This window comes from Stegostoma tigrinum, chromosome 7, assembly GCF_030684315.1.
Source record: "Stegostoma tigrinum isolate sSteTig4 chromosome 7, sSteTig4.hap1, whole genome shotgun sequence".
Taxonomy (NCBI): domain Eukaryota; kingdom Metazoa; phylum Chordata; class Chondrichthyes; order Orectolobiformes; family Stegostomatidae; genus Stegostoma; species Stegostoma tigrinum.
The window spans coordinates 25,831,781-25,849,864 of record NC_081360.1 but is presented as its reverse complement, the minus strand read 5'-3'; the positions used below and the strand labels follow the sequence as shown (position 1 = coordinate 25,849,864).

The following is an 18,084-nucleotide window of genomic DNA, read 5'->3' as shown; positions in this document are numbered from 1 at the left end:
CAGGAGGTGTGTTATTTGTCACAAACATTCTGGCCTCTGACTTGTTCTAATAGCCACTGTACTTATATAGAAAGTCCAGGTAATATTTCTGATAAATGGTAACTCCCCAGGATGTTGGTAGTGGCGGATTCAGTGATGGCAATGCAATTAACTGACAAGGGACGGTAGTTAGATTGTCTTTTGTTGGAGATAGCCATTGCTTGGCATTTGTGTGGCATGAATGTTATTTGCCATCTTCAGCCCAAGCCTGGATATTGTCCAGTTCTTGTTGAATGTGAACATGGACTGCTTCAGTACCTGAGGAGGCGTGAATGGTGCTGAACATTGTGCAATCATCGGCAATCATCCCCACTTCTGACCTTACCATGGAGGGGAAGTCATTGATGAAGCAGCTGCAGATGGAACTTGTACAGAGATGTCCTAAAGATGTGATAACTAACATTCAACACCCATAACCATCTTCCTACAAGGCATGAGTTTGTTTCCTGATTCCCATTGATTCCAGCAAACCCTCCATTTGCTAGGGCTCCTTAATGATACGCTTGGTCAAATATAGTCTTTTGCTTCTTGCTTAAGGTGTCAGAAGACAACCGTTGCACAGATTGTGTTTTTCTTGGTCATGAACGAGGTTGTTTCTGCATTTTTTGATGAGTTGTACATGTTTTATTTTAGATCTTCGTGTCTCAAAGATATCTTCCAATTCTTCAATGCAGCAGTAGAGAAGTAAACCCATTCCAGTCATGCAGCACAGAAACAAGCCCTTTGGCCCAACTCACCTATGCTGACCAGGTTTCCAAAACTGAACTAGTCCCATTTGCTTGTGTTTGCCCCATATCCCTCTAAACCTTTCCTATCAATGTATCTGTTCAAATGTCTTTTAAATGTTACAATATACTGCTCCTTTCACTTCCTCTGGCAGCTCGTTCCATATATGCAACACTCTTTTTATTTAGCCATTTGTATTGCAAAACTGTTCATCGTGCCCTCAAAACCATTTTTGCCAGCATGGAGACATCCAAAGGTGCATCAAAAGGTGGTAGATTGGGCATCGACAATGCCATATTCATCAGAAGAACATTGATGAAATAAATCTGCAGCCCCAAGGGCATCTCAGAATTGCAGCTCAAAATGCTGTCTTGTCTGCTGAAACTAAGAAAAACCCTCTAAAACTATTTATACCTGGGAGTATTGCTTCATATATTTCATCAGACACCTTGTTGATGCGAAGGTCTGGGGATGGCAAAGCCAAAATTAAAACTGCACAAACAAACAATGCATCAGGCACCCTAACATGGTTCTAATACTCACAAACTGTGCTATGTGTGTTATTTTAAAAGGATCATTGACCGTCACAGAGTGACAGAACTGAAATAGAACACACACTTGCACTTCAGGGGCATTACTATGAATGCTCTTACTAATTTAACCCAATGATATTTGAGATTACTAGCTTTATAACATCAGTGCCCAATGTGACACATTCGGTGTTCAAAAGAGTTTTCACATTTAAGTAAATAAAATCATTGATTTTCTGCCCAATCACAATTCACGGAACATCTCCTATAGTGAAACAATAACAAATATTTTGTACGGTGGATAATTGATATGTTGTTGGTGATGACAATGTTCATGATGTTCCCACTTTGACATCGATAGACCCATGCAAGAGCAACGAGAGGAATGAAACATTAAGTGGAAGCTCCATCTGTGCCTCAAGTGGAAGTATGATACCATGGCAATATTTCAAAGAACAGGAAGGGAGTTTCCTTAGTGTCCCAGATAGTATTTAGCGCTCTGTCAATATTTGTAAACAAATTCCAAGTCAAGATTTCGTATTCAGCTGTGAATAAATGGTGCTTGTTGTTCATTTTACAAATCCTTGCCAACAACCATTCTGTGAGCACTTAAACTGTGCAATTTGTGATGATCAGACAGTCAAAGCAACACAGGGGATCTAAGGTCTGTGTGAGCAGGCCAAGTAGTTAAGTATTTCATTAAACAATTCGATCCTTATAGAGCATGCAATGCAATACAAGAAATGTAAATAACAATGTCCAATTCAATGTCAGACTGTGTACAGGAAATAAAGATGGATAAATGAGATAGAGACATAAAAAGACAAAGGAAGTGTAAAATAAACAAAAGTAAAGAGCCAGGACTTTCTGAGGAATGTCAATCTAACACAGATTGCGATTTCAGTCACTTTTTACATAGGAGAAGAGCTCTGTGTTTCTAAGAAGAGATTCTGCTCATGTCTCTCACAGAAGTGCAGAGCTGTACTCCCACTCTGACAGTTCTTCCATAGTGTTGAAAAGTCAGGGAGAAGGCAAATCATGTCCCATTCTCACAACAGTCAGCTGCTGTGTTCTTAAAAGTACATGTCCTGACAGCCACCTTCACAACTGCTGCCAAAGGGTAAATACACAAGGTAAGTGAGGTGCTAGGCTGCTGAGAGGTTAGGGAGCTAAATGAGTAAGTTGGAGAAGGTGCAGCTAAGTAAGAGTGTTATTGGGTGGTGGCCAGTGAGGAAGGGCTGGTTTCGGTTCAGGACCAGTGATGGGGTGGGAGGGGTGTAGCGTTTGTTTGGGTCTGGCAGGGAGTTGGGTTGTGGGAGGTAAGAATTGGGTCCCATGGGGATAAGGGTGACAAGTCATGATCATAGGAGGTATAGTTGAGTGTATGTGAGATAAGTTTGAAAGTAGTTTAGTAGTTACTCAGAAGTTAGACTGTGAATATAATACAATATATTTAATAGTACAATTTTAATGGACACTTTCAGAGGGTTCCAAACTTAATGGAATTGCCCAGTGGATATCTCAATTTCCCAAACAATGCCTTCAAAATGTGCTCCGATGGGGATTCTGCACAGTTCCCACATGCAACTTTCATCTATGCCAACAATAATTAAAACCTCAATGAATACAAAATTCATTTTAAAAGTAAATGTTCAAGGTCAGAGGTGTTATTTGATAGTAATTTAAGCTTTTCACATCATTACAAACTAACTTACCCTTGATTGATGAAGCCTTAACTTTTCTGCCGTTGCCCATTTACTGGAGATTGGTGAATATACTTCCTGCTGTGTGGTGGTAGAATACTGAGACTATCTGTGAGGTACTAGTGAAATGAATCCTCTAAAGGGGCAGGGCCATGCCGACAACCATACTGATTTGTGTGTTCAACTGCACACTGAAAGCTGTTGTCTAATTCATCCCTTAGTAACAATAAGTCTTAATAGACTTACCATTACATCTGTCACAAAGCCTCAGCCAGAAATTGATTATTGTTTGCAGAATGATGATGTGTATAAATTTGGTCCTTTTGACATTATGACAGTGACCACACTTTTGAAAAAAGTACATAATTAGATGCACTTCAACTTGGATGCCTGAGGGACTTAAAAAGGCACTTCATAAGTCAAATGAACTGAAATCTTGCAGGAAAGATAATCTAAGGTAGCTTCTGAAATTGAAAGATGCACAAGGATGTTGCCAGGGTTGGAAGTATTGAGCTATAGGGAGAGACTGAATCAGCTAGGGCTATTTTCCTTGGATCATTGGAGGCTGAGGGGTGACCTTATAGAAATAATAAAATCATGAGGAGCATGGATAGAGTGAATAGTCAAGTTTTTTTTCCCAGGATAGGGGAGTCATAAACTAGAGGGCATAGGTTTAAGGTGAGAGGAGAAAGATATAAAAGGGAATTAAGGGACAGATTCTTTCAATGCAGAGGGTAGTGCGTGTATGGACTGAGCTACCAGAGGAAGTGGTGGAAGCACGTACAACTAAAAGACATCTGGACGGGTCCATGAACAGGAGGAGTTTAGAAGGATATGGACCAAATGCTGGCAAATGGGATTAGATATATTAGAATATCTGGTTGACATGGACAAGTTGGACCGAAGGGTCTGTTTCTGTGCAGTATATCTCTTTGTCCCTATGCAAGTTACCAAAAGATAATTGCATGGCATCACAGTACAAATCAAGAACTGATTGACTATTTCACATTTTGGCTGAAAATTTGAAACATAAAGTTAGCTCTACCATGTAGATCTATCATTTCAAAAGATAGGAAAACTTTTACAAAGGAACAGAAATAAATACCAGGATTCACTGTTCATGAAGCTTATCACTTTAATTCGAGCCTATCCAAATAAAGGTGAGTCTCCTGAAAGTTAATGGATAATGGAATTTGCATACAAGAGTGATTGAAGATGTTGACTCAAATCTTCTGATCAGTTTTGTGATGCCTGTGTCTTATGTTGACTAGACAAAAAACCTACCTACATAACTTCCCCTGATTTTTCTGGCCATTTCCAATGGAGGACCTAACTGAATTGCCTCAGTGCAGAAAGTCTTGAACCACAGCAGTGTCTCACAGCACACACCTCACTGTTGTCCGTACCTCCTGTCCACGGCATGCAGTGATATTCTGAAAACTGTGCAGTTAAATACCCCAAAGCTTCTCAGATTGCTGGTGAATGAATGTATAAGTAAAAGGATGGATGTGTAAATGGGTGGGAAAGGTAAAGGGCTAGTTTAAGTGAGGTAAGGGAATTATAGAAGTTGAGATAATTGGAAAAAGTAGCATCTGGGTAGGGCAGTTAGGTCAGGTCTTCCCCAGCACCTCATGAACATGTTAGGTTGCGTGTTCAATTTCTGACAATCTGGAGATTAGAAAATCTGGGCATTATGATATTAATATTTGACCTCAAATAATCTTCAGCCTAAAGGATAGCAAATAGCCAAAAATCATGTCATTCCATCTCAAATGAAAACAAAAGAATATCTTTTAAAACAAAAAGCTTTAAACTCGTCTATTGAACTTACTGGTGATGGCTACTGCCAATTTAGTCAACACATATTTCGACAAATTTTAGCTCATCTGATCTATGACACTCTATCTTTCTCTTCTGCAGGAAACGTAAGCAAACAAGACATTGTGTTCCTTATCGATGGATCAGACTATGTCGGAAATGCAGATTTTCCTTTTGTCCGTGACTTTCTCTCAAGTATCATCGAAAACTTTGACATTGGAAGTGACAGAGTGCAAATTGGTCTGGTACAGTTCAGTAATTATGCAGAATCTGAATTCTATCTGAACACTTACTCTTCCGAAGATGAAATTCTGCGTCATGTGGAAGGGATCAGATTGAGAGGTGGAACGCCTCTAAACACTGGAGCAGCACTGGACTATGTTTATAGAAATCACTTCACCAGATCTTCAGGAAGTAGAAAAGAGGACGGTGTTCCTCAGTTACTGGTGCTCATCACTGCTGGAAGATCCAGGGATTATATCAAACAATCTGTGGATGCACTGAAGAGAGCTGATGTAACAGTGTTTGCTGTTGGAACCAGGAATGCAGACTCGGCACAACTCAGAGAGGTTGCAAGTGAGCCTAGTTTGCTTCTCAGTGTTAATGAATTCCGCTCTCTGCCTCATGTACAGGAGCAGCTGATGATTTCAATGACAAGTCCGCCTGAACCAGGAGAATCCACAGACCGCCCAAGTGTTCCTGTAAACCCAGGTATTTTAATTCATTTCCTGCTTTAACTGTAATGTTAATTCAACTATGAATGATTTTCAAGATTGTGTAATGTACCAAAAACCTTTAATGCTGATTGCCAGCTTTATAGTGGGCTCAGTAAAAGTAACTAACAAATGTGTTACTGGCTAAAGGCCTAGCAACATAATTCAATTGGAGATAGTAGGAACTGCCGATGCTGGAGTCTGAGATAACAAGGTGTGAAGCTGGAGGAACACAGCAGGCCAGGCAGCATCAGAGCAGCAGGAAAGTTGACATTTTGGGTTCGGACCCTCCTTCGGAAGAAGTGTCCTGACCTAAAACGTCAGCTTTCCTGCTCCTCTGATGCTGCCTGGCATAATTCAATTGGGGTTGTTGCTGATACATTAGATGGAATAAGTTGAGAGGTTTTAAGGGTATCAGGGTTGAATTTATCATAGAGTGACGAGACAATTGAAATTGTAAGAATGTAGACACTTCTTTACAATGTTTTCCAAACTAAGAAACGCTAAGTGCTAGACTTTAATAGACTCCTGTTGGGTGAGTAGCAGCAAATAAACATTGCGCAGACTCCCAACGTAATAACTGCTGTAGTCACCACTATTTAAATAATTTCATTTTGATTAAGGTTGCCATGTTTCATTTGTTGAGGGATTGTGGAACATCAGAATTCCCAGAGCCCAACCAACATTGGTTTCATTTCATTGTCTCAAGACTTTAACTTTGTGACTGATGTGCCTTTTCCCAATCAAGTAGACTGAATATTAGCATATGGACATCCACCATCAGTAACAGAATATCATTGGGATGTCAACAGAAGTGTTACTGGTTAAGAACAGATGCAAACTCATCAGATCAGCCTTCTCTGTGCTAACTGATAGACATTGGAATGCAGGTTCATAGCTCCTTGAAAGTGGAGTTGTAGGTAGATGGATAGTGTTGGCACGCTTGCCATTATCGGTCAGCTTATTGACTATAGGAGTTGGGAGGTCATGTTGCAGCCACTTTTGGAATACTATATACAATTCTGGTCGGCCTGCTATAGGAAGGATGTTGTGAATCTTGTAAGGGTTGAAGAATTTGAGCTATAGGAACTGGCTGAATAAGCTGTGGCTATTTTCGCTGGAGCATTGGAGGCTGAGGGGTGAGCTTCTAGATGTTTATAAAATCATGACGGGGATGAATAGAGTGCATACCCAAGGCCTTTTCCCCAGACTGGGGGAGTCCAAAACTAGAAGGCATAGGTTTAAGGTAAGGGGGGGAGAGATTTAAAAGACACCAAAGTGGCAACTTTTCCACACAGAGGGTGGTGCAAGTATGGAATGCGCTAGCAGAGGAAGCAGTGGAGGCTGGTACAATTACAACATTTAAAAAGCATCTGGATGGGTATATGAAGAAGAAAGGTTAAGAGGGTTATGGACCAAATGATGGCAAATGGGACTAGATTAATTTAGGATATTTGGTCGGCATGGACGAGTTGGACCGATGGCTCTGATTCCATGTTATACAGCTCTATGATTCTATGTACAGACCTAAAACTTCTCAATATCTCTGGTTGATAAGAGGGTATTGTTCTGTATTGTGGTTTACAAATACTCATCCAGAGGAAGACAGGAAAACAATCTCTTCAAATCAAAGATAACAGGGTGCACAGCTGGATGAACACAGCAGGCCAAGCAGCATCAGAGGAGTAGGAAAACTGATGTTTCAGAAGGGTACAGACCTGAAATGTCGGCCTGCTGTGTTCATCCAGCTGTATACTTTGTTATCTCAGATTCTCCGGCATTGGCAGTTCCTATAATCTCGCTTCCAATCAAAGTTGTTATAAAACTCTCACCCAAATGTTTCATTTGATCAAATAAGTTCACAAGTGAGTGTGACTGGATTAATGTATTCTATCTTTGAGGTGAAAGCAGCTATGGCAGCTGGGCCACTAACTGTCCACTCACTCAACATGGATCTGCTATCACTTTGATAGCTGTCCCAGTTTCCCTTTGGAATATAGCTCATTGAAATGACTCATTCATTAGGTTCCTGGGGGTTTTCTGATCCATATAATAGAATGAACCCTTTGTAAACTAGGTAAAGTATCATCTCAATATTGTTACATAAAATAAATCATGTCTTCTCTTTGTTATGGGTTAGAAGTCTTGCTCTGAGGCAACTTAATTGTCCAACAGTCATCAAAGGTGTGCAGGTTAGCTGGTATGGCTAAATTGCCCGTAGTGTCCAGGGGTGTGTAAATTAAGTGGATTAGCCATGTGAAATGAAGGGTTACGGGGAAAGCGTAGCGGGATAGCTCTGGGTGGGATCCTCTTCGGAGGGGCAGCGTAAACTTGTTGGGCTGAATAGCCTGCTTCCACACTGTAGGGATTCTATGATTCTATGAAATCAGCTCAGATCGTCTCAGCCTCCTTCGCTGTGGAAATTTCTAACCAAGGGTTGTGATTTTGCAAATAAAAATGTGAGCTTGAACTGAAGCTTTATTTCATAAACCTAGGATAGACAAAACAGAAACTGTTCTGCGCATGTTTGGGAGGGAAGTTTCCTAAACTTCTTATATTTCCCATTCATTGTAATTGTACTGTAAGGACTGAAGCTGTATGTTTCTTCCAGGTGTGCCAGACGGAGGAAGCAGGAGAGACATTGTGTTCCTTATCGATGGATCCGACAATGTCGGGAACAGAAATGTTCCTTTTGTCCGTGATTTTCTAACAAGTATTATACAAAATCTCGATATTGATAGTGACAGAGTGCAAGTTGGACTGGTGCAGTACAGCAATTTTGCAGAAACGGAATTCTATCTGAACACTTACTCATCTGAAGATGAAATTCTCTCCCATGTGGAAGGACTGAGACTGAGAGGCCGGAATACACTTAACACAGGAGCAGCACTGGAGTACGTCCTTAGAAATCACTTTACCAGATCTTCAGGAAGTAGGAAAGAGGAAGGTGTTCCTCAGTTATTGGTGCTCATCACTGCTGGAAGATCCAGCGATGATATTAACCTACCTGCAGATGCATTAAAGCAAGCTGCTGTCATAACCTTTGCTGTAGGAGCCAAGGATTCAGACCCAGCACAATTAAAAGAAATCGCGATTGATCCTAATTCGGTCTTCAGTATCCAAGAATTCAGCTCTCTGCCACATATACAGGAACAGTTAATGACACCATTATCTACTCTGGCTGCCTCAAGAGTACCAGCTGAAAGGCCAACTGTTCCTGTTAAACAAGGTACTTACATTTCCTGTTCTTCTCAATTGTGCCATGCTTGCCAACAATAACCACAAGTTAAGGTAAAGGCACTTTATAATTATAAAATGTTCGAAGTTGCTTCAATGCATAACAAAGAGTCACACAAAGGAAAATTTGGCCAGATGGAAAAATATTGGTTAAAAGAAAATACATTTTAAGGAGTTTGTTAAAGATGGAAAGTAAGGTAGGGAAACAGGTTTTCAGGGAGCATTCCAGAGGAAATAAAAGATACAGCCACCAACAACATAGAATATAGAACATTACAGTGCAGTACAGGCCCTTCGGCCCTCGATGTTGTGCTGACTTGTGAAACCAATCTGAAGCCCATGATCATGAACAAATCAGAATTAAAGAGTGCAGGTAACTGAGAGGGATGTGAAGCTAGAAAAGCATACCAAGTAAGGCAGAGGCAAGCCCACAACGGAGTTTGAAAACACAAGTGACAATTTAAAATCAAGACAATGCTCAACTGCGAGCTGATGTATGGATGAATATATGCATCAGAAATTATTACTGTTACATGACAGGCCTGTTTACAAAGATCATGGAGCAAATTAACTTTTAAAAAAAAAGTTAATTGTACGAAATTAAAAATAAATGAATTGAAGACACTTGAAAGTATGTTTCATAGGTGAGACTCAGCATTTTAAAAAATTCATTCACAAGATGAAGGCATTGCTGACCAGGCAGCATTTTTTGCCCACCCCTAATTGCCCAGATGGTAGGTCTGAGTCAAACACATTGCTGGGGGTTTGAAGTCACATGTAGCCCAAACCAGGTAAGGATGGCAGTTTCCATCCTGAAAAGACACAAGTAAACCAGATGGGTTTCACCCCACCCTAACACTCAGCTTGTAGTCACTATTAAATTTTTAATGCTAAATATTTCAGTGAGGCCAAATTCCACCACCTGCCATAGAAGGATTTGAACCCAGGTTCCCCAGGTCTCTGGATTAACACTACAACAATAATACCACTAGGCCATTGCCTCCACACATAGAGAGCTGTCAGGGAAAGTGGTGGAGGCTGGTACAATTGCAACATTTAAAGAGCATCTGGGTGGCTGTATGAATAGGAAGGACTCTGAGGGATATGGATCAAATGCTGGCAAATGGGACTAGATTTACTTAGGATATCTGGTCAGCACGGACAAGTTGGACCAAAGGGTCGGTCTCTGTTCTGCACAACTCTATCACTCTATCATTCTATGACTCTATTTATTTCTTTCTCTCACACCTCAACTAAGTACAGATTTTGTTTTTAAGATGGACAATTTGCATTTTTCTTTCATATTGGTGGGTTTTAAAAGCTCAAGATAATTTTATAAACTTAAGGTATTCATTTTTCCATTTAGAGATGAAAACATTGGGCTGAACTTTTTTTTGACTAGCTCCAAGTTGCATTGAGATTTTTTTTGGCACAGGCCAATGAATTTTCACATTTCTTTTTCAATGCATATTAGCTTGCAAGTCCCTTACGGTGCCTGTCATGTCTAATGTATGTCCTATCTCACCACGCACGAATCCAGGAACAACTTATCATTCAGCAGATATCTACTGCCTGGCAACACTTGTGCCTGTGCCCTCTCAGAAAGACTGATGTGAGTCTGGACAAGAACCAGCAATTTGGCATTGCTGCTCCCCAGCAACATCACAGACCAACAGCGCTCAAAGTCATCATTGACGGTTCGGCTGAAATTTCCTTGCACATGCATTGCAATTTCTCACCCTTATTACTGTTTAACCACCATGCCACACCATTTAACTTTCTGTACCTACTTCCTGTTTGAACAACTTCTAAACACCTGTTGCCTTGTCCCTGATGCCATCTGCCAATCTTGTCGTTGTTCAGTAGGGAACATGATGCACAGGCAAGCAACTGGACAAAATCAAGCATGTGCTTCTATTTACCAACAGCGAAAAGGAACATAACAAATCTAATAGAGACTGAAGTTCACCCCAATAATATAAACAGGATTTCTGCATCAGGACCAAAAAACATAAATTCACATTCTTAAATTGTCTGCTTCCCCCAGCTCTCAATCACTTGAAGCAGATGTCAGTGAGGTTTAGTCTGGCTTGTAGTGTCCAATGTAGCTGAGTTTTATCATGGTCAAAAACAGCTTCCATTTTCCCCAATGTTCTCATTCTCCTATTTGAAACACTGTTTCCATTTCTCCAGTTTCCTAATATCCAGCACATTGCCTTGTTACCTGCTCCAGTAGCACACCGGGATGATGTGGTACACTTTGTCTGGACTATAATGGAGGACTGGTCAAAGAAGCAGAACGACATCTTCAACAGCCCTAGTATCTGCTTCGACATACCTCTGGTCAAAGCATGAGCAACACTGTATCTTTGCACAGCATCAATCAGGCAGTTGCACAATGTTATCACAAGCCATGGTGACAGAGAGTAACTTTTGACCCTAGTAGCCATGAACCTGGGCCCTCAAATGTACTGGGTACATGAGAGTTCTCCAGGCTGTTGGAGTCATGGCAGCTGCCAGGGTAGTGGGTACACATCTCCAGGAAGTGATAATGATGATCAATGATCATCTGGACATTAATCAAATGGAAGTCTTTAGTACTGGCAAATTTCACAACTTTGTGATGCACCCTCTCAGTGTGATGTGTGTACAGTCAATAGAACCCTGCACGTAGGCGTACCAGCTATGTTCTCAATTCCATTGCCTGGTCTACAGCACTGACCACCTCACTGGAAAATGCACAAATAGCATCGGTCACTGTTCTGATGCATTAGGGGTTGCAGGACTGAGAGATCGTGCACAGGTCACTCATACTCCCTGGAAGCAGCCAGTCACAGAGATGTTCCCAGTGACAGTCACCTTCACAGCCACCAGGAGAGGATGCCTTCCCACTCCTATGGCCTTCAGGTCCTGCTCCAGCTTTTGGAACAGTTCCAGCACTATGCCTTGAGACGTACAGAGCCTCCGATGACACTGCACCTTGCTCGTTCCCAGAAAGTGGAGTTGCGCTCAGAAAACCTTGGGCAACATATGCACCCAATCTATCCTGAGGTGCAGTGGTGACTGCAAACTCTCCCTGGGACGGGCACTGCTCATCTTTCACACTGGTCTGCTTCTGCTGCAGGGCCATCTCTCATCCCTGGTCCTCCTACATCTAACCTTTGCCTGGTTAAGTAGGTAGCCACATCCCACCAGCAGATGGGCACAGGACTTTCAGTGGAAAGGACCTCAATAGGGAAGGGAAGAAGTGACAAAGTTTAGATTTCAGAACAGTTACCAACAGCTTACTGTGCAGATAGAGGCTGAGTACACTTCACCTTACTGAGACATGCATGAAGGCAAGTAACAAGATACATGGCTCCATCATCCATGCACATTCAGGCTCAGCCTGGGCACTAGCTTTCTGAAGATGTTGTGCCAGCTGAGTGGACACCCAGTGTTACTGAGAAAGGAGTGCCCTCACATGCCACCAACCCAATAACTGCATCACATACTCAGCTTCATACTGCCTTTATTACAGACCAATGTATCACTTACATGATAGATGACGATGGGATGTTGACGTGGCTCACGGAGAACCTTTGGAAGATGGTTGAATTGTAACTCCCTGACAGACAGGACTGACCTGTCTGTAGCATCGTTGCTGCTCTCCTGAACATTATTGTGATGCCTAAGTGCAATTTGCAAACACAAACAATGTTGCCTTTGACCTTCATTTGACCCCTAAGAACCAACACTGCATGCACAGCAAAAGGATGATGGGTGTGAGAGCTGGTAGACGTAATATTTTACAAGACCAGGACGAAGTCCTAGAGACGGAAGCTGGCCTTTTACACCGGCCCACTGCAGCGCTCAGCAGTTTCTGTAGCTGCCTTTAATCTGCATCCAATGATGGTGGGCAGACTCTTTCCCATACCCACACCCCCAGAATGAAGGTCACTCCATTTGTGCCAATTTTCACCAGGTGGGAGCACAGAGATGGGAAATTTCCCAACTCGAGTTACTTCCATTACAATGATAATCCAGCAATTTAGCTTTCAAGATTTCACAGTCATGGTCAACAAGGCTTATTGATCTGAAATGTCACTTATGTCGGATCTTTTACATTTCCAAAACCAGCATTGTTTTCCCTTAGATTCATTCATTTTGTTTAATTCCTTATTGACTCTGGTTATAGTTTAATTTTATTGATGCACCTAGGTTTTGGAATGCAATAATGTGGTAGACAGTGTATTATAGCTTATCGAATGTTTGCACTTTATATCATCAAGCACAAAAGCTTAATTCTTTTTCATTTTCATAAATTTTGCTTTCTACCATGTTTTCCCTCCCAGTCACCCCAGTTTCACTCGGCACAAACTCTGGCTAATTGAAAACATTTCAGCTCATATCTCCTTTCTCATTCCACAAGCCCATTAATCTTATCCTTGTCATTTTTCACTGGTTCAATGTGCGGTGGTGTGTCCAATTTAAGATTTTCATCAGCTCCCACCATGCCATGGCACATGATTTCCTGATCTGTAGCTTAGTGCACATATGATTGTCTGTTATGCACACCCTTCATTCTGTCATGTCACTGGCGACTACATTCCCTGTGTTGAAACATGAGCTTTAGAGTTGTTTTTTTCATGAACCGTGCACCCCCCATTACTTTTGTCGCATGTGCACCTTCCTCTTCCCTTGTTTGCCACCCTATCCTGAAACTTCCTTTCTAATTCTTTTTTAATTCCTAGCTTCCAACCCTTCTACAAAATTGACCCTTTTGGTTATACCAATCGCTGCTGTTGCAACTTGACTCTGGGTACCAGTTCTTCTGCTCGTAATTTAAAGTGCCTCTTGAGATACTGTAATATAATTACAGCTACATATATACAAATTTAACTTCTTACAATTTGTACAAGCATTATCTGATGCACTGTGAATTATAATGCATATTTATTCCAGTTGTTTCTGAAGAGGTGATGAAGAGAGACATTGTGTTCCTTGTCGATGCGTCGGATAATGTTGGAAACACTCATTTTGCTGTTGTCCGTGATTTTCTCACAAGTATAATAGACAATCTCGACGTTGGACATGACAAAGTTCAAGTAGGCCTGATACTATACAGCACATATGCAGATACTGAGTTCTACTTGAACACCTATTTGTCAAAAGCTGATATTCTGACTCATGTGAGAAGACTGAGACTAAAAGGTGGGACCAGACGGAATACCGGTGCAGCCATGGATCATGCCTATAGATACCATTTCATCAACTCTGCCGGAAGTCGGAAGAAAAATGGTGTCGCTCAGTTTTTGGTGCTCATCACCGGTGGAGCTTCTAGCGATGATGTCAGTCGTGCTGCTGCTGCGTTGAAGCGAGCTGCTATAATGAGTTTTGCAGTTGGAGTCAAGAATGCAGATTTAGCAGAGCTGAACGACATTGCCATTGATCCCAGTTTGGTCTTCAGAGTGAGTGAATCCCGTGCTTTACTGAATATACAAGGAGAGGTGACCACACTATTATCAACTCTGCCAGCTCCACGGGTAATACCTGAAGAACCAACTGCTGTCGTTGAACCAGGTAATTAATGTTTTGTTATGTTCGAGGCAAGGTGTATAGGATGTTACTGCTGATGGAAATCCATCCAGCACTAGAAAATCATCATCATGATAGTTATGGTAATTCAGAAATTATAAACTTTCAGGGCATGAAACATGGCAGTCAAACTTTGAAAAAGTGGTTATGTCTGGTGCAAAGTCTTGTTTCTTTTTGACACTAAGTGTGCCATTTCTTCCAGCTGCATGAGATACTTCCACTTGGGAACAGCCCAGCTTTTCTGACGCAGGTAATTTCTTCGCAGCTCAGCTTACTGGATGTCCATGCACGGGTAAAACACAAAACGTTACAGACAACAAGGCAGGAAAGTCTGCTCCCAACCCAGTGACAGAGACCAAACCAAAACTAGAGCCACCATTCAACAATGCCTTCTTAAAAGGCGCTCCTGAAAGTTTTCCAGGAGAAAACGGAAGCACTCTTCCCTAGGGATTGCAATGGAAAGTCAACCTAACTGACAAAGGCGGCCTGGGCAGTGGTGGCCGTGAAGGTCAGTGTCCTTTAGCAGCTCAAGGGAACTTGGCTCCAGTCCCATGTTACGATGAACACTGAGCTGCACTCCTCCAGGATTTAATGTCAGCTGACGGAGAAGCAGAAGGAAGAAGGGGAAAGTCTGGCTGTGGTGCCAGATGGCGTATCCAATATAAGGTCCTAATTTTCCTTCAACTCCCACCACACCACGGCATGCTTTTTGTGATGTGTGGCTTAGTGCCCATTTGATTGTCTGTTGTGCACACCCTTCACTCTGTCATATAATGGGCAATTATGTTTCCTGTGTTGAAGCATGAGCTTTACAGTTGCTTTTCATGTACTGTCCAACCCCTTGTCACTTTTGTCACATGTGTGCCTTCCCCTCCCATTGTTTGCATAGTTTGTCTCTCATACTGTGCAGCCAGTTCATATGGAAATTTTCTTCCTCGTTCTTTTTTACCTCCTACCTCCCAACCTTTCTAAAACATCGATCCTTTTGATCATGCCAGCTGTCATTGTTGTGCACTTTTGACTCCTGGTACTTGTTCTTCTGCTCATGTGTAGACTGGAGCAAAAGGGTAGGGAAAGCTCTGATGACACGGCCCCAGCATATGAGTGCACAGTTGCCTCCTTGGGCTGAGTGGTAGTTGCTGCGAACAGCCAGATTCAGCACAAACATATTAATTAAAGGCAGGAGTAGCATTTTTTTAATTTCAGTTGTGGGACACCAGTGTCATTGGGGAAATAATTCCAAAGCCTCAATCAGGGAACTCATAATCTATGAGGTCTACCTGGCTGACCACATTATAATCACTGTATTCCCTCCCCCTCTGAGTCCGCGGACATAGATGGTCCTTTCTCTTTCTCTTGTAGCTCCTCCTCTGGTCTGGTTCCTCCGATTCAGCCTTGTACTGGGCAGTAGCCTGCCCCTTGTGCCCGGAACATCTCACAAGGAGTCCATCCTCTTCTTCAGGCAGTGAAAGTATCGAGGCTGCGATATCTGCCATGTCCATCTCAGACTTCGAGGTTGCTTTGATGCTAGACGGAGAAGGAAGAACCCATGGGTTTTGAGAGGCTTTCCTCCTGTCCTGTGTGTGCTTTGCTCCTGTCTTGTTTGCAAGGTTACAGTTTTCATGTGGTCCACACACATTGTAAGAACTGCTTCTCTGACCTTAACTTTATGTGTTATGGGACCTGACCTCAAGTCAACCGTGCTCCTTACTCATGTAGGGTCACTTCTGTTTCAGCACAAAACTTTGTTCCCTGAAGTAAACTGTCTCACTTAACGCAGTCATGTGTTTGGCTTGGCGTTCCTGATACCTTTTCACCACTCCCTCAACCACCCATTAGCAACTCTGCCAGTTGTGTGAGGGATGGTCCTATAATCAAATAGGAACCAGGAGAGCTTGGAATCGAGTGAAGCTGTAGGCTGTTTCTTAAGCCTGCCTTCAAAGTTTGGACTGCTCTTTCTGTCAGACCATTGGATGATAGAAGTTATGGAGTTGTCATTGTATGCCAAATGCCATTCGACTTTAGGAAATACTCAAATTCCCTGCTGGGAAATGATGGCACGTTGTCGTGACCAACGGGCCCGTGTATTGCAAAATATGTTTACAGCTTTTCTATCATCGTCCCCGTGTTTGGCGTTTGAACTCAATGCACGTCCATTCACTGTGAGTGGGAGTTCGCTATGAGTTAAAACATTGAGCGATGAAAGGACTTGCACAATCGACATGTAACTGAATCCAGAGTTTACTCAGGCATTCCCATAAATGTGGGGGACCAGCTGGCAGGAATTTTTGTCCTTGTGGGCACCATGGACACTGCCCCACCAATGTGGCCATATCTGCATCCAATCCCGGCCACCAGACAAAACGTGTCAGCACCATCTTCATTTTGGACCCCCACCGGAATGACTTTGCTAGAGTTCAGCCATTATTTGGCGGTGGCCTTTGCTCGGAACAATCACTCTTGCTCCCTGTAATAAAATGTCATTCCCTGTGGTGATCCAGTCTTACTCAATCAATAAAGATTTCAGTTCGGGTTTGATGGCCCTTTAGTTTCCCCATCACCACCAGGTGTTTTGGTTTTGCCAAGATCCGATTTTTTTGCATCCACATTCTGATATTGTCAGCGGTGATCGGGTAGGTGTCCAGAAAGATAAAAACTAGAATGGACTCTTCAAATGGCAGCATGACAGGTGGTGCATCTACCAGTCAGAAGTGGCCCAAAGATCTGCATTTACTACTTGGCCTCTTGGACGATGTTCCAGCTTGTAATTGTACGCATTTAGAAATGAGAGCCCACCACTGAATTCAACCTGAAGCTATGGGTGGCACAGCCCTGCCTCCTTTAAGGCATTTGTTTTGTGTTGCTATTGCAAATTTACAACCATAAAAGTATTGATGGAACTTTCTCACACCAAAGATTACTGCTAAGCCTGGGCATATTTACCTGTAAATGTGCCAAAGTCCAAGAAGTCTATGCTATTGTGCGCTCCTCTCCATTGGGCCATCTGTGAGCTAACACTACCCCAATACTGTATGGGGAGGCTTTGCATGTCAGCACCAAGTCTTGTTTAGGATCATAGTATGCCAACACCTTAGATGATGATAGCTGCTTCTTCACTTCCCTAAAGGCTACATCTTGGTTAGGAGACCATTTCCAAGACTGCCTTTTTCTCAATAGCAGATGTAAGGGTGCCAGGATGGAGACCAGATTACGTAGTAATGCACCAATTCATGTAAAGACCTAAGCTCCGGTACATACATAGGAGCCGGGGCACCTTTGATCGCCCTCACTTTATCTTCTAACTGGGGGGGGGGAAGAAACCTGGTCTTATCCACTCTGTAGCCCAAGTGGGTCACTTGGGGTGCCTGAAACACACGTTTTTCCCTTCTAAGGTATACACCCACCCTGGAGAACTGTTGAAGGACTCTATCTAAGTGGTCTTCCCTGTTATTAGCATGTCATCCAGATAAGTTACAACCTAGGGTCAACATTGTAAAATGTACTCCATCGCCTGCAGAAAAATGGCACAGGCTGATGATACATCAAACGACAAACTCATATAATGGCACAAAACGTTATGCAAATTAAATGCAGCATACATCTGGGAATTCTCTGCTAACCGCAATCGCAGGTTGCATCGCTCATGTCCAGCTTTGTGAAGGACGGCCCACCCTCCCCCCACCTGCCACCAGCTTTGCATTTAAGTTGTCCATGTGAGGGATTGGATATGTATCCAGTTGC

At 42.4% G+C, this 18,084-nt stretch overlaps 1 protein-coding gene across 2 annotated transcripts in view; it reads left to right on the top strand.

Annotated features, from left to right (window-relative positions):
• col6a3 (collagen, type VI, alpha 3) overlaps positions 1 to 18,084 on the top strand; it is a 179,726-nt gene that overhangs the window by 107,767 nt on the left and 53,875 nt on the right. For both annotated transcript variants that reach the window (XM_059647118.1, XM_059647117.1), the window contains exons 12-14: positions 4,919 to 5,527; positions 8,141 to 8,758; positions 13,711 to 14,328. In XM_059647118.1, the coding sequence (XP_059503101.1) occupies positions 4,919 to 5,527; positions 8,141 to 8,758; positions 13,711 to 14,328 (1,845 nt within the window). The remainder of the gene's footprint in view (positions 1 to 4,918; positions 5,528 to 8,140; positions 8,759 to 13,710; positions 14,329 to 18,084) is intronic.